Source organism: Puma concolor, chromosome C1, assembly GCF_028749965.1.
Source record: "Puma concolor isolate L17-30 chromosome C1, mPumCon1.1.hap2, whole genome shotgun sequence".
Classification (NCBI taxonomy): domain Eukaryota; kingdom Metazoa; phylum Chordata; class Mammalia; order Carnivora; family Felidae; genus Puma; species Puma concolor.
Window position 1 is genome coordinate 41,954,857 of NC_141674.1, and position 22,873 is coordinate 41,977,729.

Consider the following 22,873-nt stretch of genomic DNA (forward strand, 5'->3'; position numbering starts at 1 on the left):
TTTCCTTTCAAAGTTTTATTAAAGTTTAATGGAACAATTAATATCTTTCAATTTTTTTGTTAACCTCAGTACAAAAATACAGTTGACGACTTGACAAAAATGGCTCCACACAGGGCTTGAAGGTTTCTGTTTCTATAACAGTAACAGGGAAAAGCATGCTTCCAGCTGGGGCTGAGTCCAAGCACACAGCCATTCTTGCACACACATGCGTGCAAACAGGGAAGCCCAAGCAGTAGAAGAGGATGGAAGTTTCTGGGATTCAGGAAGAAGCCCAAGATTATTCCCAGGAAAAAATGAGAAGAAACAGGCTGGTCTCCTTGGTGGGGTAAAATTACTGATTTACATTTAGGTTTGTTGTTTTAAATGATAAACTATTTCTGAAGTTTTACTATTGTAGAAAAGATGCTACTTGTCTCCTTTCACCGCCAAGGTGAATAAAGCTGGAGGAAATGGAAAAAGATTCAAATACTGAAGTGTGAGGAATAAACCTCCAAATGGCTCAAGTTTTGTGTCAAAAGTGTCATCCTTTACATTCAATGACAAATAGACATCTTTAAGAGGGTGCGGGAAAAGGAAGTCTGCCACACTCTGCTGGATCCAAAGCACGGAGACCAGTTTCTGTTAGCAGAAGTCTTCCACAGTGACAGCGCTCCTTCCCATGTAGGCAGGAGCAAGGTTTCCTGGTTGGTTTAATTGTTCTGAGTGATTTCTCAATGTTCCCTCCCCTGCTGCTTTCCTTCCAGAACACTAACTTTGATGAAAGAAGGGATATATTCATGTTACAACTCATCTTCAAGATGTTTCTCTCTGAAGGCATCACCAGTCAGCCTTTCCTGAGCTTCCTTCATCCCCTGAACAACTGTGAAATAAAGGTGGGGGTGGGGGGAGTATGAAGTAGGTTTTTAATATCCGACATTTGACAACTAACACAGATTTTTGTTATAGGAGAAATATGACAGGATCTGGACTCGAGATCTAGTTCTGGATTTTAGGCCTGGAAAGTCATTTACCTCTTTGAATCTGTTTATAGCTTATCTATAAAATGAGCTAACACTACTTACTTCACACAGGCTTATTATAAAAATTAAAGAAATAATAAGAGCTTTATGATTTATGAAATACTACAAAAATATTACTAGTTACTATGGCTTACCATCCAGGATTAGGACTGTATCCCTGTCATAGACTACAGATGTTCACTTGACATTAAAGGAGTAGAAAACACCTTCCTACCATCCCCATCACATCGTTTTGATGAATGCTGCATTTATTTCATGTGCTGTGGAAGTTACAAGCATGTGTGTGCATGTGCTAGAAGGGGGAGTGGTCTTCAATGAAGTAGGTAGTCATTTCTAGTATCACCTATACATAGAAGAAGGCAGGTTCTCAAAGAGTAGACTGGAAGGAGGGCCCTACATAGATGAGACATGAAACTTCGTGTTTATCTCAGGACATCTCTCTTGTAGATTTAACTTCAAGGAGAGCAGGTGTTTTGGTACAGGCTCTCTAATACAGTGACAGGCCAGGAGCTAGATTGAGCCAGAGTCTGTAAATCTCAGAAAGCAAGCCTGTAACCTCATAAGAGCCAGGTAGAATAGTTGGTTACATCCCCTTTGCTTTCCCTAAGCCTTTAGTAAAGCCAAGTTTGAATGTTCCAGTTTCATGTCAGCTGAGCCATGGGGGATTCAGGCAAAGGTTTTGTGTCCACATTTGGACTAATGTGTTAAAAGATGATGGCAGTGTGGAGATGGCAATGGTAAGTTCGATGAAATTCTAAAGGGAATGTGAATCTCAAGGTTCAAGAATTGGGGACCTAAAATCTAGCTGCCCTTCCCATAAGGGAAATTTCCAGCTTTTAGTGATCTGCATTTGGGTAAGGAAGATGACATTCTCCTTACCCATGGGAAGGAGGTAACTTCTCCAGATCTTGTTCCTCTCCCTATTCTAAGAAATAAGAGTTCCAAGGACTCAAAACAAAGTGATCAACAACAACAGCAACAGCATGGCAATGCTGAACACATGGCAACTTAGCAAACAACCCCCTCTTATAGATGACACAGGGGAACTTTGGAAGGAAAACGGGCAGTACGTAGCATGAATTCCATCTCTGCCTCTAGAACGATTGTGCTCAAGGATCAGAGAACAAGAAGGCATGACTGACATGATTTCAACCTTCCTTCACCTGTTTGTGCTGATGCTGTTCTCTTTGCCTGGAACATGCTTTTTGCATTCTTCTGCTGGCTAGGTCTCACTCTTCAAGATTCAATCCAGTCACTGTGTCCTCCAGCAAGCCTTACGTACTCCATGCTGGGCTACACCTCCCACCCCTTGCTTCCATAGCTTGAAATGTCCTCATATCTGTCCATAGAGACAAATTCTTATCTTTCCAGGTCCAATTAGAGATTACGATCTATGAAACCTCTTAGACTTGATCAGCTAACAGCATTCCCCCTCCTCTGAATTCTTACAGGAAGAGTGGCATTAGTGCCGTGGGAAAAAACTTAAGTTCTGGACTGAAATCCTGGCTGTGACTTAATTGTGAGACCACAGGCAAGTGACTATCTCTGTAAGCCTCAATTCTTATTTCCTGTGGTTCAGTTAGCTCCAAACTAGATTTAAGCAGCTAGGGATAGGGCTCAGTCTCATCTTTCTCCTATATTCTATACAGATCCTAGCCAAAAGCTGGTCATGCAGGAGACGCTGAGCTAACATGCTGAATCGAGTCTCCTACCATAGAGCTAGTTAAATTTAGCAGCAATTCTCCTCCTCTCTCTCAACATAACATACCTTGTTCAGCACTGACGTAGAAATACTTGTAGCTGGGGTTTCCATTCTCATTGATGATTTCAGGATGCACCTTGCCACTGGGATCTATTATAGACATAATGCGACAAGGATTGCAGTAATTATAACGGAGAGGTGTTTCAAATGCTATATAGTATATTAGGCCTTCTAGGAAACAATACTTGCCCATCTTTGCAGCCCATTATCTCACCACTCTACCCCTTGTGTTTTATGTTGTAATCACAATGAATTCCTTGCAGCTCCCTGAAGTCAAGTCCCCCATGCCTTGGCATATGCTGTCCTCTTTTCCTGGCAGGTTTCTTTTCTGCTTGATGATGGGGGGATTCTGCATTTCTATTGTCTCCCCCACAGAATCCAGCAGAATGCTGAGCAAAGATTAGATGGTCATTAAATTTAGTATCTTTTATAAGTTGTTTGTGGAAAGACATTTGTTAAGTTATAGTATTCCACTGCCTCAGTTGCACTATGAAGTCAAGGGTAGGAACTATGGCTTCTCTCTGTCCCTGTAGTGCCTAGCACAGGGCTTGACATGTGGCTGATATCCGAATGAATGAATGGATGCTCAGTACTCTGTCATTGCTCACAAAAACAGTTAGTTAATAAAAAAAAATTTTTCTTCCAATTTGAAGTTCTAGCATTTAGAACTCCCCTACTCTCTTGAAACTGGTTTTTGTTTGTTTTTGTTTTTAGCCATCCTACTACAATTTCACTAGATGGAGTAAGTGCCTTGACTCCTTTACCTCTCCTTCCACATCACAGATCCCCAGATTAAGGTCTTTCACCTTACCCAGAAAAAGGATTCGCGGAATATAACCCCCATCAGGGCTGAAATCTTCATCCTTGGGCTCTTCTTCATCCTATTAAGTATAAATCTTAAGTCAGATCATGCATGTCTTTTCTTTCTTCAAAACCTTTCAGTGGCTTCCCCTTTCACTCAGGGTAAAACCCCAAGTCCTTGCATTGGCCTAAGAGGCCTTACATAATCTGCCACCTGGGCACTTCTCTAACTTTATGTCCTTCTACCCCTTGTTCAGTCTTTTTCAACCATGCTAACCTCCTTGTTGTCAAGGCATTAAGCCAGGCATGCACCTCACTCAGGCCTTTGTACTTACTCTTACCCTCTGCCAGGACATGCTTTCTCCATTATCCACAAGGCTCACTCCTTTTGTTTCAAATCTTTGCCCAAATGTCACCTTCTTTTCTATTTAAAATTGCGAAGTATCCCCTCCATCCCTCATTTTAAGCCATAGCATTTACCACCATCTGACATATTTTGTTTCACCTGTCCCACCATATTCAACTCCCCATATATAATTTCAATGAGGGCATAAAGGATACCTAATGAAGAAACAGGAAAGTTGTACATACAAGCCCAGCACAAATGAATCACATTTTGCAGAGATCTGTGTCCTGCATGTGTTACTATACCTTTAGTTCAGCAATACAAAGATGTAAAACATGTCATAATTATAGACTAAGACTGAAGGACCTTACAATGTGGTCTTCTTAGCTAATCTCTCCTCCCCTTCCTCCCACAAGTGGAGGCTGGATGGCCTTTTACATCTGACACAAGCTTTACTATTAGAAGTGAAGAGGAAAACACATACATACAGGATGCCTGCTCTGCTAAATATGATTTTACACCATTAATGATGTTAATTCTAAAACAGCAAAGACTTAAAATCATAGCAGAAAGGAGAAACCCCCAAAGTCTTACCTCAAGATTCACCATAACGAAATTATGGGAAAGTTCTGAAATTTCTGTAGATTCTGCAAATTTGGGCTTTAAAGCTAGGAGGGAAAAAAAGAGTTTGAAATATAAGAAAACATCATTTTCATACCCAAACCTTAATTTGCAGAGTTGATTCAAATAACTGAACTCTTTTTTGTTTTAAACTCCCAAGAACCAGAAATCAGGACGCCTGAATTCTGGCTGTGTTTCTGCTACTTACTCACACAGGTAGGTCACCTGGAGTGAATGACTTTATTTCTCTGAAACTTTTACTTCATTTATAAAATATAGATAATGGCATATAAATGAAAAAATTATTTCTATTTACTTTTTATAGCCACATGTCAGTAACTTCTATTGAAATAACAGAAAACATAGTAACATTACCGTGTGTGTGTGTGTATTTTATATATATATATATATATATATATATATATATATATATATATATATATATACTACACTACTCGCACTAATTTTCTACTCCTTTTCCAACTAGGATTCTGCTGAGTGTAGCATACCAAACAAAAGGAAAAACCTGACCGGGAAGTGGCAAGATGGCAAAGTAGAAAGAATAGGTGCCACAAATAACATTGGGTTCTAAATTTCATTCCCACCTCCTCCAAAAAGACTTCCCTAACCACTTCTCATGTTTCTGTACACTTCAGCTTCCTGTATTTACTGTCTATACAACTACTATAGCACTAATACTATACTCTCCCTAACCATATCTCAATTGCTTTACTCTCCAACCCCTTGCAAAGGTAACTGCAAACTTCTTGAGGGCAGGGAATCTATGTCGTATATATTTCTTTGGTATTCCTTAGAGCAATCAGTACTGCTGGGAAAAGTCTGTGCCAATGTTTTTTATTTATTTTTTTAAAATGTTTATTTCTGACAGAGAGAGAGAGACAGACAGACAGCATGAGCAAGGGAGGGGCAGAGAGAGAGGGAGACACAGAATCCGAAGCAGGCTCCAGATGTGAGCTGTCAGTACAGAGCCTGATGTGGGGCTCAAACTCACGAACCGTGAAATCATGACCTGAGCTGAAGTCAGACACTTAACTGACTGAGCCACCCAGGTACCCCTGTGCTAATTTTTTTAACTACATGTTAATATTTAAGAACACATTTGAGGTTTGATTATTTGTACTTACCTTTGCAAGCTCCACACCAGGACTTATGGATGATCACCATTAGGGGCAAGCCACTTGAAAAGAAAACAAAGGAATTATAATCTAGTAATTCCATTTCTTTAAGTCTACCCTAATAAAATGACCATATATAAAGACAAAGATTAATGTATAAAGACATTCAGGTAGTACGATTTGGATTAAGAAAATTTTTAGGCAACATAAATATTCAATAATAGATTATAATAAAATTATTGGTAAGTTCTGACATTCCTATAAATTCTGCAAATTTGGGCTTTAAAGCTAGGGAGAAAAGACTGTAGAAGAAACATCAAATTACAGTATTTCTAAATGTTATGGTTACATAATCATTGAAAACGTTAAAATTTTTCATTGGTACATCAAATTAAACAGAATGGGGTGCCTGGCTGTCTCAGTCAGTAGATCATGTGACTCCTGATCTCAGGATCATGAATTTAAACCCGTTGGGTGAAGAGCTTACTTTAAAAAAACCAAAAAAACAAAAAACAGAATATAAAATTATCATCTACAGTTTGGATTTAATTGTACAACTATGTACAGAGGAAAGACCCTAAAATGAAATGAAATATACCAAAACATAATAGTTATCCCTAGATAATGGGATTGTGGATTTTACTATACTTTTTCTATATTTTCCATTTTTTCTACAATTAAATGTAATCTTTATAATCAGGGAGGAAAAAACTTTTTCTTTTTTAAAATGATGAGCAACATCATCCACCTGAACCAGTCTTGGCCAAATGAAGTCCTTAAGCTCTCAAGGCTTAAATGCCAACTTGTAGGAAAGTCCTATGTAAGCAGCCATGGCTTTCTCAATCATACAACCCCTGTAACACCACACTACACAATACAATCATTGCATTTACTATATTTACTCTATTACTTACCCATCTCCCTGCAATAGACTCGGGAGTTCCCTAAAGCAAAGAACTCAGCTCTCCCTACATGCCTTACATGTGGCACATAGAATATTATTGATATTATTGAATATATTGATAAATGCATAGCATTTACTATGTATTAGACACTATTCTAAATACACATAATTAATTGTCAAATGAATTATTCAATACCTTATTAGAGGCCTACTACAAATCGGGGTGGATTTGTACCTCTAATAGTCGTAAAAACCGAATAAGCAGGAAAAACTTATGTGAGAAGTGGGATCTAAGTAACCATAATCATAATAATAATAATAATAATAATAATAACCAAAATATGCTACCCATTTATTATACATTGTGCTATGTGCTTTACAGGCATTATCTCATTTAAATCCTCACAACAATCCTAATGTATATACTACTAACGTTCTCATAATAGAAATAAGAAAACTGAGACTCCCAAGAGATTAAATATTTGGCCACATAAAATCTAGGTTCTGTCATTTATGACCTAATTCATTAAGTCTGACTCTAAAACCAATGTTCTTTCTGACCATTACTGTCTACTTCAATTTAGAATCGCAATCCACAACCAATAACTAACTCTGAATCTGAGAACAGAGGTTGGAAAAGGCATTAGAAGTTGCCTAGTCCAAACCTTCCTTTCACACAGGAATTCTAATATATATCATCTAATATAGCATATGTAAATATAATACATCCACTATATCAAATATAACAAAAGGTGGTCCAGACTGCCTAATGAGCAAGAAACCCACCACCAAGGTAGCCCAACCTTTCAATAGCTCCATGCACTTACAGAGTAGTTTGGAATGCCTTGCTCCCTCCTCCCTCTCTAGTAAACTCTTATTTATCCTTCTAGAGCAGAGATCAGCAAACCTCTGCAGACCTGATCCAGGCCACTGCCTGCTTCTGTAGAGCTGTAAGATACAAGCTATTTTTTTTTTTCATGTTTAAATGGTTGAAAACAAATCTAAAAATAGTCCCCCTTGTGATATGTGAAAATTAAATACAATACACATTTTGGTGTAGTTGTATTCAAGCACACTTATACTGAGGTGCCTGGCTGGCTCAGCTGTATTGTATGCAACTCATGGTCTCAGGGTCATGAGTTGGAGCCCTGCTTGGGTGTAGAAATCACTTAAATAAACACAAACACACACACATACGTACTCATATTCAGTTGTATACTTATTGTATATGGTTGCTTTTGTGCTAAAATGTGCTACAGCTAATAAGCTACAACAGAGACCCTATGGCCCACAAGGCTAAAACATTTACTATTTGATGCTTTGCTGACACATGTTCTACAGTAACAGCTCAAATATTAACCCCTCTACAAGCCTTCCCAAAACTATCTTCTCTCAACGGCTAATTAGTCCTTTCCTTTTCTGGGGTCCCAAACCATTCTGTCATTATCCTGTAAACACCGACATTTTTACACCATAATCATGTTTACTTGTATTTCTCACCAAACTATTAATTTCTCAAGGGCAAAGACAGTATCTAATTCATCTTTGAAAATCACAAGTGCTGATTTTTATTTAATAAAATCAGTGAAAGAATGAAAAAGCTTAAAGTGGTATTTGCCTTGAAATAAAGAATGAAGTGCAACACTTATGGAAGTTGTCATCATCACTCTAGGTTAGACCAAGTATCCAGTCTCTCATCAAGCACTGTCAAAGTACTATTTTGGTCAAAGGCATAACAGTGATACATGTGTCTCTAAATGTTACATTAAGTAAATTACATGAAGAACATTAAGTTACACGAAGCAAAAGAGATTCCAGCAGACTTTCTTCTAAAAGATTTTATTAGATGTAAACTCTAATAGTTATGTCTTTTGCTTCCACTAGAACCAAAGCTTCCCAAGGACAGAAACCAGTGGATTTATTGGTGACCCTTGGCCCCAGGACAGACTAGCAAAAAGTAGACACAGTACTTTAAAAACTGTGGTATGAAAGAAAGGCCAGTGCAGATGCAGAACTGTCTCATCTTCAGTTTCCACTCACAATTGTTTAAAAAAAAAATTCATCCATCCAGTCTGCTCTCCTACAATTCAGATGGGGGAAATCCTGGGCGTGTGACACCACAGGTAGAACCCAATCTAAACAAATCCTGTCCACCTGAGCTCTGTCCTGGAGAAAATTGCCAAGATCCTCCAAGCCAGTTCTCCATTTTCTCTAGTCTCAATTTATGCTGTAACTCAAGGCCTGTCACAACAGAGGCACTCAGAAGAAAATGTGAGTAAAATCAGTCACAACAGCTGTAGTACGACACATCAACATGCTCTGTAGACCTTCAGATTACTTTATCAAGAAACACAGAGAGCAGTGGAGGTTAGACAAGGAGCCAGGGCTTTCCCCCCACACCTCCTCTGTTTAGTGCAGGCTCTGGCTCAGATACTGCAGAAACATGTTGGCCAGCTGAGGCAGGTTCTCATTGTTGGGATGCATTTTGGTGTAGGAAATAAACTGGCGTCGGAGGCGACTCAGTTCTGCCATGGTCAAAGGCCGGGTAAACTGCAGGTGCTCCGTGGTGCCAGGAAGCTTAAGCAAGTCTCCAGGGACCGCGCGCTTCTGAGCTTCCATCAGTCCTGCCAACACCTGGCTGGTGACCTGATCCAACTGGTGCAGAAAGCTGCCGGAGGCAAGGGGCTGGGACTGTGTAGACTGATGCGGTGGGGGAGCCTGGTTCTCAAACAAGGCAGCCCGTATCTCTGCCAGGGGTAATGGCTCCTCTAAGCCCACCAAGGTGAACAGGGGCCGGTCCCAGCGGTTCCGAGAGTCGGGAGCCTCAAAGCGCAGCGTTAGTGCCTCCATAAGTTCAGGAGAGTAAAAGGTACTGACCATACGCTTTTCACATGTATCAAATTCTGAAGTCACAGGAGCTGGAAGATCTGGCACCCCGGTTTCCTCCGGCTCCAGTTCCTTAGGTACAACTGCTTGGGTTCTCCCGCTTGCTACAGAGTCCACTGCTTGTGGTTCCCTGAGGACAGGGGTGCCCACCGCCAGAGGTCTCCCTCTTTCCTCAGTGCGCGGCCTCCAACTCACACTGAGGTTCAGGCCTCGGTGGTCCACCGCATCAGCCACCCGAGGTCCCCCGCTCAGACCGCCCGGCCGTACGCAATATACCAGACAGAGCGGAGTGCGCGCCGCCCGCGCCAGGCAGTAGAGCTCGTAGCGGAAGCCCTTGATGTAGTTAAGCGAGTCGAGGATGACTACATCGTGGCGACTGAGGCGCCTCTCCACTGCGGCTCGCAAGGCCCCGCGCAACGCCTTCTCACGGGCCGAATCGCCATACACCGTCGCGTCCTCCGTACCCAGCACCAACGCGTCATCCACTACGTACACCGCGCGGCCCTCGGCCGCTAACGCCCCACGGAGCTCCTCCGCCCGCCGGCTCTTGCCGCTGTATGGCAGCCCGCAAAACACTACGAGCGGCATCCTTACGGGACGCGGCCATGTGCAACCGGGTAGCGTCACTTCCGGGTTGCTGAACTCTCCGGCGCAAACCGGAAGGGCAAAGTGCACTTCCTGTCCCTCTCTACTCTTAAAGGACTTATTGTTGCTGTGGAAACATGAGATCTACCCCAACTAAACCCAGGATCTGCTCTCAGAAAAAAGATGGAAATAAGAATGACATCAGTTATTTATGTCAAATAAGCCTCAAGAGAATGTGATCTGCTAAAGACTGCCCAACCGTTTATAATAGGGCCCTAATGAGCATTAAACATTGCAAAGCAGTGAGCACCATATTTATCATACAAAGACCATTCACAAATGCTAGTTCCCCTTCTTTCCTTACACCCAGTGATTCTCAGTAACTGTTTACTCAATAACCATTTCAATCATTCAACTTCTTCATGATTGGGAATTCAGATGAACATAAAACAGTTCCCCCATAGAAGTCTGAATGGGAAAAATAAAGCACCTTACATGGATAGAATACGTTGTTGGGATATAAAAGTATAAAAGAGAAAAAACAACATACCCCCCAAAGTCACTTAAGACTTCATCTAGGAACAGTCATTTGATTTAGAACTTGAAAAACTGGGGCGCCTGGGTGGCTGTCTGTAAAGCTGGGGACTTCAGCTCAGCTCACCATCTCCCAGTCTGAGTTCCAGCCCAGGGTGGGGCTCTGTGCTGACACGTCAGAGCCTGGAGCCTGCTTCGGATTCTCCCTGTCTCTGCCTCTCCCCTGCTCACGTTCTGTTTCTCTCTCTCTCTCTCTCTCTCTCTCTGTCAACAATAAATAAACATTAAAAAATTAAAAAAAGAAAAAAAGAACTTGAGAAACTAACATAAATTTTTCTCCTGGGTAAGGTTGCTTGATAATATACAGGATGCCTAGTTCAATTTGAATTTCAGATAAGCAACATGTTTTTAATATGTCTCAAATATTGAATGGGCCATATTTAAAATTACTTACAATTTACCCAAAATTCAAATTGAACTGGGCATCCTTATTTTTATTTGCTAAATCTGGCAACCCTATTCTACAGAATGTGTAAGACGCAAAGTCATTAAGCTGTAGGGTCTGTTCTAGCAAAAGCAAGCACTATACAGTTGACCCTTGAAAAACAGGGGTTTGGATTGCACAGGTACACTTATAATGCAGATTTTTTACAGTACAGTACTATAAATGTATTTTCTCTTCCTTATAACTTTCTTAATATTTTTTCTCTAGCTTACTTTGTTGTAAGAATACAATATGCAATACATATAACATACAAAATATGTTAATGGACTGTTTATGTTATCAGTGAGGCTTCCAGTCAACAGTAGATTATTAGTAGTTAAGTTTTTGGGGAGTCAAAAGTTATATGCAGATTTTGACTAAGCAGGTGGTCAGCATCCCTAAGCCCCCATCCCAGCATTGTTTAGGGTCAATTATAATTTTGTAGGTGCAGAAGTGTGAGAGTTTCTGTGCAAGTATGTGTGTGTATAAAGTAGATGCACAGGGGCGCCTGGGTGGCTCAGTTGGTTAAGTGTCCAACTCTTAATTTCAGCTCAGATCATTATCTCACAGTTCATGAATTTGAGCCCCGTGTCAGGCTTTGCACTGACAGCGCGGAACCTGCTTGGTATTCTCTCTCTCCCTTTCTCTCCAACCCTCCCCTGCTCATGCTTGCTCTCTCTCTCTCTCTCTCAAAATAAACATTAAAACATTTTTTTAATAAAGTAGATGCACATATTTTGGGTCTTTGTATCTCTCCAGTACAGTACAATAGAGAACATTCAAGTATTGGCTTTATCACTTAGTAGCTGTGTAATCAATTGACAAATTATTTAATCATTCTGTGTCTCAATTCCTCTCCCATACAATAACAACAGTTCTTATTTCACAGGCTGAACCAACCTCATAGGTTACGAAGATTAAATAAATTAATGTATGTAAAGCACTTAGATCAGTGTTTAGCCTTCCCTCCCCTGCTCTGCCTTTTCTTCTCCTTTGCATCAGTTATTTGCATCAGTGCATAGACTAAACCTAACTGAAACTTGAGACTATTCAACTTGAGACTGTAAGGCAGTGTGGTTTACTGGTGGAGTGCAGGCTCTAATGCCATAGTGCCTGGGTCTGAATCTTGGCTCCACCGCTTACTAGCTACGTGATCTTGAGGAAGTTACTTAACTGCTCTGTGCCTTAGTTTTCTCATCTCTAAAATGAAGGTAACAGCATTAGCCACCTCAAAAGAATTCTTGTGAGAATTAAATGAGTTAATTCACATAATTCAGTGTCTGGTGCATACTAAGCACTTATTAAATGTTAACTAGTAGTGCTTTTTTTTAAATATTTGGTTATTTTTTGAGAGAGAGAGAGAGAGAGAGAGCGAGCAGGGGAGGGGCAGAAAGAGAGAGGGAGAAATCCCAAGCAGGCTCCGCAATGTCAGCACAGAGCCTGATGTGGGGCTCAATCCCAGGAACTGTGAGATCATGACCTGAGGTGAAACCAAGAGTCCGATGCTCAACCAACTATGCCACCCAGGCACCTCGACTAGTATTGTTGTTGTTGTTATCATCAGGCAACTCCCCAGTTTTGGCTCTGTTTTGGCATAATCCTTCACCTGAAATTAATGTTAAGCTGATGGCTGGAAAGTGTTTTACCACCATAAATAACCTGCTGAATGTATTTTATTTTTACAGCAATCTCTAGGTCCAATGTGGGATTGTACTTGTGACACCAAGATCAAGAGTTGCATGCTCTATCTGATGAGCCAGCCAGGCACCCCTTCCACTATAAATAACCTAAAACCATATCTTGTACCTTGCAGCTGCTTCCTTCTTCCCATCTTCTAGTGTCCTCCAATGAATGTGATCTCCAAAACCTGGAAGGAAAGAGCCTTATAAACATTCACCGGTGAATAGAGACAAAGACCCAAAAAAAGAAATGTGGCATGTTCACAAGGTAGCCATAAAAAAGTTTTCCTCTGTCAAGAACATGGTGTTCAAGTCTCAGCTCTACCACTTTCTAGGTGTATGGGACCATGAATGGTCCCATACCTCAAGGCTCAGTTTACTTTCATATATATAAAACAGAGAAAACATGACCTAATTCATAATTTTTAAGAACAGCAAATAATGGTTGTGAAATTCTTTAACAGTGAGTATGCAAATAACACTATAAGCATGAATGAGAACTTTCCACAGGGTAAACACAAAATAGGTCACAACAAATCATTACTAGCTGGAGACAATACAGGAACATAGATTTAGGGTCAGAAATACAAGGGTATGGGATGCCTGGGTGGCTCAGGTCATGATCTCATGGTTTGTGGGTTCGAGTCCTGCCTCGGGCTTTGTGCTGGAGCCTCCTTTGGATTCTGTATCTCCCTCTCTCTCTGCCCCTCCCCTACTCATGCTCTCTCTCTCTCTCTCTCTCTCTCTCAAAAATAAACAAACGTTAAAAAAAAAACAAGGATATGTGACTCCACTTCCTATTAAATGTGTGAATTTTGTAAATGTAGTGAACTCTCCAAGTCCCAATTTATTCATCTTTAAAATCAAGATAATAATACCTACCTCCAAGTGTTGGTGTAAAGATTAAATGAGATAATGTATCCAAAGCTACTCTTATTATTCCCCTAACTTCCACCAAAATCATACCTCTGTTATGTCAAAACCTTTCAGAGGCTCTCCAATTACCTAAAAAGAAAGGTCAAACTCTGGTAGCAGGGCTTACAAAGCCTTTCAAAATATGGCACCTGTCCATCTCCCCAGGCTCACTTTCCACACTTTTTCTAAAATCCTCTACACAAAACTATTTTCATTTCCTTAAACTCGGCATGTACTGTCTCCCCTCCAGCCTTCATAATTACTGCCTCCTCTGCCTTTCCTTCCATCCTCACTTCCAATTTATTCTTCAAATACAAACCCAGAGGGCATCATTACATCTGATAAATCTTCCCTGACTCCCAAAGCAGCCTATTCTTGCTCCATCACAGCATTTCCCAGGCTGAACTATAAATGTTTATGTGCCTGTCTCCCTCACACTAAAGGGAACTACCTTAGGGCTGAGATCATATCTGTCTTATTCCCTCCTGTTTCTCCAGCATTGAGCATTATACATGGCCATAGTAAGTGCTCCATAAAATATTTTTTGAGTAAATGAATCTTATTTAGGCCATATCATGTAAATGACTTAGTTTTATTACTTGAAAAATGTTGAGTGATCACAGTAATACTGTCATTCATTGGCCCCTTTATATGTGCTCATGTTAACTACACGTTATCTCATCTAAATTTGGCCTTGGGGCGCCTGGGTGGCTCAGTGGGTTAAACATCCGACTTTGCCTCAGGTCATGATCTCAGTTTGTGGGTTCGAGCCCTACATTGGGCTCTGTGCTGACAGCTCAGAGCCTGGAGCCTGCTTCGGATTCTGTGTCTTCCTCTCTCTCTGCCCCTCCCCCACTCATGCTCTGTTTCTACCTCAAAAATAAATACATAAAAAAAATTTTTTTAATTTGGCCTTAACAATAACCCTCTCTATATTTCCCTAAACTTCTGTTTTCTCATCAGTAAAATACATAAAATAATAGCTGTATCTCATAAGATTGCTACTGGATATTACATAAGAAATAAGAATATATAGTACCTTAGCACACTGCTTAGCATTTATAAATGATCAGTAAATAGCAGCTTTTGTTATGCTTTTCATTTGAGACTTCTAAGGCTCTGAGAAGTTACATAACCTGTACCAGGTCACATAGCTGGTAAATGGCCAAGCTGGGATTTAAACTTCAATTCTATGACTTTTCAGTTATGATACTATCTTGCAGACCTTCCTTTCCCAGAAGAAATTCAAATTTCCATCAGTGTTACCACAGGGAAATAAACAGCTCATCTAGATTAGTGCACAGAGGCAGTATCCCAACTAATCATCATCATTTTTCATTTCCAACAGTGTGGGTTGCTAGCCAAGAGAAATATGTCACTTGCCTAGGGCCCAAAGTCTAATCCTGAAGGGTTAATGATTAAGTGAGAGTGAAACTGGGAGAACTGGAAGGTGCCTAATGTGACTGATCACCATCATTCTACCTGTCAATACCTAAACTCAGGCAACTTAATCCTGCCTTGGCGGGACTGCCCAAGTAGACAGTTTGGGGCGGTATCCACCTACAAAATAATAAAATCCCAGATAAAACAGACTTTCAAAATGTACTCACTGGGCTAAAGTAAGCTAAAACCAAATAGTGAGCAACAAATAAAAGGGAAAGCTGACCTGAAAGCAAATGTCTATTACAACTGAGCAAAATGGAGATAAATCTGAGATTCCATATTTAAACAATTTAAAAAAAGACTGAAATGATAATACCCCTAGTTTTCCAGATAAGTCAAATTTCAAACCTTTCTAGAGGAAAGTACTCCCCACTTTAGGCCTCCAGAATAGCCAAAGATGAACAGTTCACAATCATAGATTCCCCCAAACACATAAGAAAACAGGCCACCACAAGTAGGAATCAGCAGAGGCAACAAATAGATTTAGACCCCCTACGGACTTCAGATATTAGAATTATCAGCCATAGGACACAAAGATAACTACGTGTGAACATTTAAAGAAATAACACATGGAGGGTGCCTGGGTGGCTCAGTTGGTTAAACGCCCGAGTTGATTTTGGCTCAGGTCATGACCTCATGGTTTGTGCACTGTCAGTGCAGAGCCTGCTTGGGATTCTCTCTTTCCCTCTCTCTCTGCTCCTCCCCCACTCGCTCACTCTTTCTCTCTCAAAATAAACATTTTTTTAAATTAAAAACACATAAAGAAGTAACACATGGGATCACAAAAATGCATGCAACACATGAAATAAATAGGCAAATCTATAAAGGCACCTGGACTTCTAGAAATTAAATATATAGGGGCAGCTGGGTGGCTCAGTTGGTAGAACATTTGATCCTTGGTGTCGGGGTTGTGAGTTCAAGCCCTACCTTGGGCATAGAGCCTACTTAAAAAAAATAATGGTTGAAATATAATATCAATGGATATTCAGTGATAAAAAGAAATGAGCTAGTAAGCCACAAAATGACATGGAGGAAGCTTAAATGCATATTGCTAAGTGAATGACGCCAATCTGAAAATGCTACATAATATATGATTCCAACTACATAACATTCTGGAAGAGGCAAAACTATGGAGATTATAAAAAGATCAGTGGTTGCCAGGGGTTCACGGGGGACGGAGGGATGAGTAGGTGGAACATAGAATTTTTATAGCAGTGAAACTATTCTGTACGATTCTGTAATGGCAGATATATGTTGTTATGAGTTAAATTGTGTCTACCCCACCAAATTGGTATGTTGAAGTCCTAAACCACAATACCTGAGAATAGGACTGTATTTGGACAGTCTTTAAAGAGGTTAATTAAATTAAAATGAGGTCACTAGTATAGGTCCTAATCCATTATAACTGGTGTCCTTCTAAAAAGAGATTAGGACAGACACATATAAAAAAACGAAAGACCATGTGAAGACACAGAAAGACAGCCATCTATAAGAAGAAACCAATCCTGCCAACCACTTGATGTTGAACTTCTAGCTTCCAGATTTGTAAGAAAATAAATTTTTGTTAATTTATTAATTAATTATTAATTTATTTCTACAAGTGTGTAGAATTTGTTATGGCACCTCTAGCAAATTAACATATATGTCATTATACACTTGTCAAAACCCAGAGACTATATAGCACAAATGTAAACCATGGACTTTAGTCAATAATAATGTATCAATACTGGCTCATCAATTGTAACAAATGAACAACATCAATGCAAGATGTTAATGATAGGGAAAACCCGGGGAGGGGGAAAGTGGAGGGGTGACAGCTGACATGGAACTCTATTTTCCACTCAAGTTTTCTACAGACCTTATACTGCTCAAAAAAATAAATTCTATTAATTAAAAAAAATACAACGAGGGGCACCTGGGTGGCTCAGTTGGTCAAGCATCCGACTTTGGCTCAGGTCATGATCTCGTGATTTGTGAGTTCAAGCCCCGTGTCGGGCTCTGTGCTGACAACTCAGAGCTTGGAGATATTTTGAAGGGGCACCTGGATGGCTCAGTCAGAAGAGTGAGTGACTCTTGATCTCAGGATTGTGAGTTTGAGCCCCATGTTGGATGTAGAGATTACTAAAAAAATAAGTAAGTAAACTTTTTATTTTTTAATAAATGTTAAATGTTTTTTAATTAAAAAATAAAAAAATTCAATGACTAGGTTAAAACAGCAAATTAGAGACCAGTGGAGAGACAAATCAGAAGTTATCCAGAATGCAGTATGGAGAGATAAGGGGATAGAAAATGTGAAGAAGAGGCCAAGAAATATTGAGAAGATTAATAGAGCTAGTATAAAAAGAATTGGAGTTTCAGAATGAAAAGATGAGAGAAAAGGATATATTTGAAAAGACAATATCACTGGGATAGGGCACTGGGTGACTGAGGAACAAAAATGGGAAGAAAAAAATACCTTTTGAAATATCAAACCATGTGAATGTATTACTACTTAAAATACATTTGCATCTTTCAAAAAGAAAAAGAAAGAAAGAATGGCTGAGAATTTTCAAGAACTTAGAGAAAACATGAATTTGCAGGTACACAAAGCACAATCTATAGCAACTGAGACAAATTACAAAATCAAAATACATACACTTACACCGTAGTGAAACTGCAGAGCAGCAAAAATATTAAGATCTTTAAAGCATTTCAGAGACAAATGACATATTTCCTACAAAACATCAATAATTAGACTGACAGGAGCAAACTAGAAATCAGAAGAAAGCAGAATACCATCTTCAAAATACTGAAAAGGAAATATCCCTAAATTTAGAATTACGTGCCTAGCAAAACTATCTTTCAAGAACGAGGGCAAGACAGACATCTTCTGAAAAACTAAGAAACTTTTCCACCATCATGTATTCACAACTCATTATTATTTCAATGAATAAATATTTACTATGTAGTATTACATAGTGGTTAAGAGCATGAACTCTGGACCTAGACTCCCTAGGTTGGAATCCTAGTTGCAGCTTACTAGCTGTGTGACTTAGGGCAAGTTTCTTACCCTCAGTTTCTTCACCTGTGGATAACCAAGGATTACAACAGTACTTACCTGTTAGGGTTGCTGTGAGGATTGAAAAAATGAATACGTTAAAGAACTCTGAACAGTGTCTGGGACTGGAGAATTGCTACAAGTACCCACAATTAATATAATATGCAAGGCACTGTTCTAAGTACTTTATGAATATCGATCCTCATAATAACCCTAGAGGTAGGTACTCTTATTAATCCCATTTTACAGATGAGAAAACTGAGGCACAAAGTCTAATTAACTCCCAAGTTTATATCACTAATGAGTATCAGAGCTGGGATCTGAACCTAGGCAATCAAGGTCCAGACTCCCTGCTTTTAATCACTACACAGTGGTGTCCCTAAAACTAGAGGGAGGTAAGAACAAAGAGGGAACAAAGAGGAGGGAACAGACAATGCAGGGCCTGTTAGGCCACTGTAAAGACTCTAGCTTTTACTAGGCTCTTGGGTTTTGATCAGAGTAGTAACACAATGTGGTTTATGTTTTCACAGGATTGCTTTGGCTTCTATGCTGAAAACAAACTATAGGGGGTGTTATGAGTTGAACTGTATCCCTTAAAAAAAGATATGTTGGAGTCCTAACCCCCAGACTTGTGACCTTATTTGGAAATAGGGTCTTTACAGAGGTAATCAAGTTAAAATGAGGTCGGCGAGGTGGGCCCTAACCCAATGTGACTGGTCTCTATCTAAAAAGGGAAATGTGGACACAGATATGCACACAGGAAGAGCATAGCCATCTACAGATCCATCCCTCACTGTTCAGAAGGAACCAATCCTGCCGATTTCAAACTTCCAGCCTCCAGAACTGTGAGACAATAAATTTCTGTTGTTTAAGCCACTCAGTTTGTGGTACTTTGTTACTGCAGCCCTAGTAAACTAATATAGGGGGGAAAAGGAAAAGCAAATGAGACTAGTAAAGTGGCTATTGCAATAATCCAGGCAAACAATGATGATGGTTTGGACTAGCAGAGATGATAGAGGGTATAAGATACTACCGGATTCTGGATATATTTTGAAGGCAAAGTCAAAAGGATTTTGCTATGCATATGGGGTGAGAGAAGTTGAGGACAACTCTTAAGGTTTTTGGCTTGGGCAACTGGAAGAATGGAGTTGCCATTAACAGAACTGGGGAAGGGAGCAATTAGAGTGAGTTTTGGAAAGAAACATTAAGAGATTTGATTTGGGTATGTTCACTTTGAGATGCTTACTAGACATCTAAGTATAGATGCTGAATAAGCAACTAAATGTCTAAGGCTGAAATTCAAGGGACAAGTATCAGAATGTGGATGTTATTAAAGTCATGAGACTGAATAAGATCACCAAGGGAGTGAGTATAGATGAAGAGGGAGTCTAAGAGCCCTGGAGGACTCCTAGGTCAGGGGAGATAAAGAAGAACAAGACAAGGACAAGAGAAGGAACTGCCAAGTGAGACTGGCAGAAAACTAGCAGTGCATGGAGTCCTGGAATCCAAGTGTTTCCAAGATGTTTCAAGAAGGAAGGATGATCAACTGACTCCAATGTTCCTGTTAAATCAGAAATGACCTCAGCATTTAGCAACTGGAGAGCAATGCTGACCTTGATAAGATCAGTTTCAATTAGACGAGTGGGATGAAAGCATGATTAGAGCAAGATCAAGATAGCCCAGGGGAAGAATCAGAGGAGTACCTACAACTCTTGCACAGAATCTTCCCATATGGGGGGTAATTGTTAGGGGGAGCAGTGAGTTGAGGAAGGGTTTTTATTCAATATGGAGGAAAGTATAGAGATGTTGAAAGCTGATAGAAATGATGTAATAAAGGGAGGACAATTGCTGATACAGGACAAGAAAGATGAGTCAAAAATATCTAGAGGAGGTGAAAGGAGAAAGGAGTTAGTACTCCAATAGAGGGATCAGCTTTTGCTAGGAGCACAGATAGTTTATCCAGTAGACAGGGGAGGAAGAATATATGGACACTGGTGCTAGAAGGTGGGTAGATATAGTGGTAACAATTTTTGAAAGGCCTCTTCCAATTGCTTCTGTCTTCTGTTAAAGAGGAAACATGGTCACCAGCTGACAGCAAAGATTGTGGAGAAAGTATTGGAGGTTTGAAGAGACAAAGGGAAATTAAAATAGTCCCCTAGGAGGGAAGAACCAGAAAAACTAAAAGAATAAGTGAAGGTCACATTTCAGGAAGAAAATGATTCCAGAAGAAAGCCTAGATACAAGGAATAGTGAACAAATAAATTGGGAAACATGTGGATAAATCTAATTATTATCTTTACAAAGAATGTTAGTGCTCAATTGGTAGAGTTAAAAACAAACAAACAAACAAACAAAAAAAAAAACACCGAACAACTGCTTATAAGTAAAGAGGAGGTGACTGAAGTTGAAATGTTCTAAGACCCCTTTCCATTGGACGGTTAATATATTAATATTAGATTTTGTAAGTATGTAAGTAAAATTTCAAAAGTAATCACCAAAAGAAAAGAACTAGACTGTCAACTTCTACATTAATAAAGGAGACAAAACAAAATGAGAATAAGAAAATACTAAATCCCTAAAATAAACAAGAAGAAAAAACAGTAGCAATGCAAACCAGATGACAGAAATAAGACCAGCTCTGGCAATAACCACCATAAATATAAGTGGACTAAACTTGCCAGTTAAAGTTAAAAAATAGAAATTGTCAGATTTCACTTAAAAAAAAAAAAAACAAAAAACCTACCTCTATACCATTTAAAAGAGCACCTAAAACAGACAGACTTGAAAAAGTCTAAAGTAAGTTGATTGAAAAGTATGTGTTGGGCAAATGTCACCCAAAAGAAAGTCAAAGAAGCTAGATTAATATCAGGTAAAATTCAATTTCTCCATAAACTGGGGCTACTAAGAAGCTAGCTGACACAGCTAAAGGTCATAGGAGGTTCTGGCTAAGAATAGAGACCCTGTGGCAGCACCATTCAATAGAACTTCCTGCAATGATGGAAATGTTCTAGATCTGCACTATTTAATATGGTAGCCACTAGCCACAAGTGGCTACTGAATACCTGAAATGTGGCTAATGCAACTGAAAAGATGAATTTTTTATTTTGATTAGTTTAAATTTAAGGGTGACATGTGACTAGTACCACTGTATTGGGACAGCACAAACTTAAGAGATTAGTCCAATCCTTTAATACTAGGAAGGCCTAAAAAAAGGAAGAGGCTACCCAAAACCACAAAATCACAACCAGAATTTAGGTCTCCTGATTCCTAATTAACATGCTTTTCCAGTATCCCAACATGTGCCAACCTGCCTTACTGCATCATCCCTAAGAGTCAGTCTAGAGGTATTATTTGAAACAATTCACTACATGTACAAAATTGCTTTGAAAATTTGTATTAAAAAGTACATTGGAGGGCCTTGTGGGTGGCTCAGTTGGTTAAGCATCCAACTTTGGCTCAGGTTATGGTCTCGCGGCTTGGGGGTTCAAGCCCCACATCAGGCTCTCTGCTCTCAGTGCGGAGCCTGCTTCGGATCCTCTGTCCCCCTCTCTCTCTGCCCCTCTTCTGCTCGCACACGCACACTCTCCCTCTCTCAAATATAAATACACTTAAAAAAAAAAAGTACATTGGAGGGGCTACCTGGCTGGCTCAGCCGGTAGAGCATGCACCTCTTAATTGTGGGTTCTAAGTTCAAGCCCCAAGTTGGGTATAGAGAGGACTTAAAAATAAAATTGTTAGGGGCGCCTGGGTGGCGCAGTCGGTTAAGCGTCCGACTTCAGCCAGGTCACGATCTCACGGTCCGTGAGTTCGAGCCCCGCGTCGGGCTCTGGGCTGATGGCTCAGAGCCTGGAGCCTGTTTCCGATTCTGTGTCTCCCTCTCTCTCTGCCCCTCCCCCGTTCATGCTCTGTCTCTCTCTGTCCCAAAAATAAATAAACGTTGAAAAAAAAAATTAAAAAAAAAAAAATAAATAAAATAAAATTGTTAAAAAATAAAAATAAAAAGTACACTGGAATTTTTCATAAGAGTCATAATCACCACCATCATTTTCTGAATGCTTACTTTGTGATGATCACAATAATACAACGATAACAACAATATTAATAATGACTAATACTCACATGGCATTCATTGTATGTCAGGTCCTGTTTTCCATAGTTTTATACATATTAACTTATCTTCACAATAAACTTACAAGGTAGAAACTCTAATTATCCCCATTTTACAGATATGGAAGCTGAAGTCAAACACCTTGCCCAAGGTTGCACTGCCAGTAAATAACAGAACTGGGATTAGAATTTAGGTGGCCAACTTCTATAGTCTGTATTTTAACCACACACTATACTGCCTTTCCAGCAAAGATTAAATGAACAAACGAATGAAAGAATACAGTCTCACCAAAGGAGAATGAAAACACTGACTTCAGATCTGGAAAACCAGGTCCTTTTGTTTCACTTCAAATATAACTTGAAAGGGTACAGTGTTAACTTTGTTATTAAAATCACCTACTCTCCTGACACCCACCCACACTTATACACCCATGCCAACGTGGAACATTTGAAAACAGTCCAACTTCCTGAAGTGTCACATGCACAGCCACCTAATTTATGCCACTATCTGCAAAGTGAGCTGAAGGCTCCCGCATCAGTAGCCCTTTCCCTAAAACATTAATTTTTAAAGTGGGGTTGGGGAGGACCATTTCTAAACACAGCATTTACAGCAG

General features: G+C 39.8%; 2 protein-coding genes across 2 annotated transcripts in view; both read right to left on the reverse strand.

Annotated features, from left to right (window-relative positions):
* TXNDC12 (thioredoxin domain containing 12) overlaps positions 1-22,873 on the reverse strand; it is a 27,316-nt gene continuing 4,443 nt past the window's right edge. The window contains exons 2-7 of the mRNA XM_025934773.2: positions 12,885-12,945; positions 5,695-5,747; positions 4,523-4,596; positions 3,593-3,662; positions 2,788-2,871; positions 1-859 (exon numbers count right to left, since the gene is read on the reverse strand). Coding sequence (XP_025790558.1) covers positions 780-859; positions 2,788-2,871; positions 3,593-3,662; positions 4,523-4,596; positions 5,695-5,747; positions 12,885-12,945 — 422 coding nt within the window. The 3' untranslated portion in view covers positions 1-779. The remainder of the gene's footprint in view (positions 860-2,787; positions 2,872-3,592; positions 3,663-4,522; positions 4,597-5,694; positions 5,748-12,884; positions 12,946-22,873) is intronic.
* KTI12 (KTI12 chromatin associated homolog) lies at positions 8,128-12,845 on the reverse strand. Its single transcript, XM_086716961.1, has one exon. The coding sequence runs from the start codon at positions 10,061-10,063 to the stop codon at positions 8,999-9,001; it is 1,065 nt and encodes a 354-aa protein (XP_086573087.1). The 5' UTR covers positions 10,064-12,845; the 3' UTR covers positions 8,128-8,998.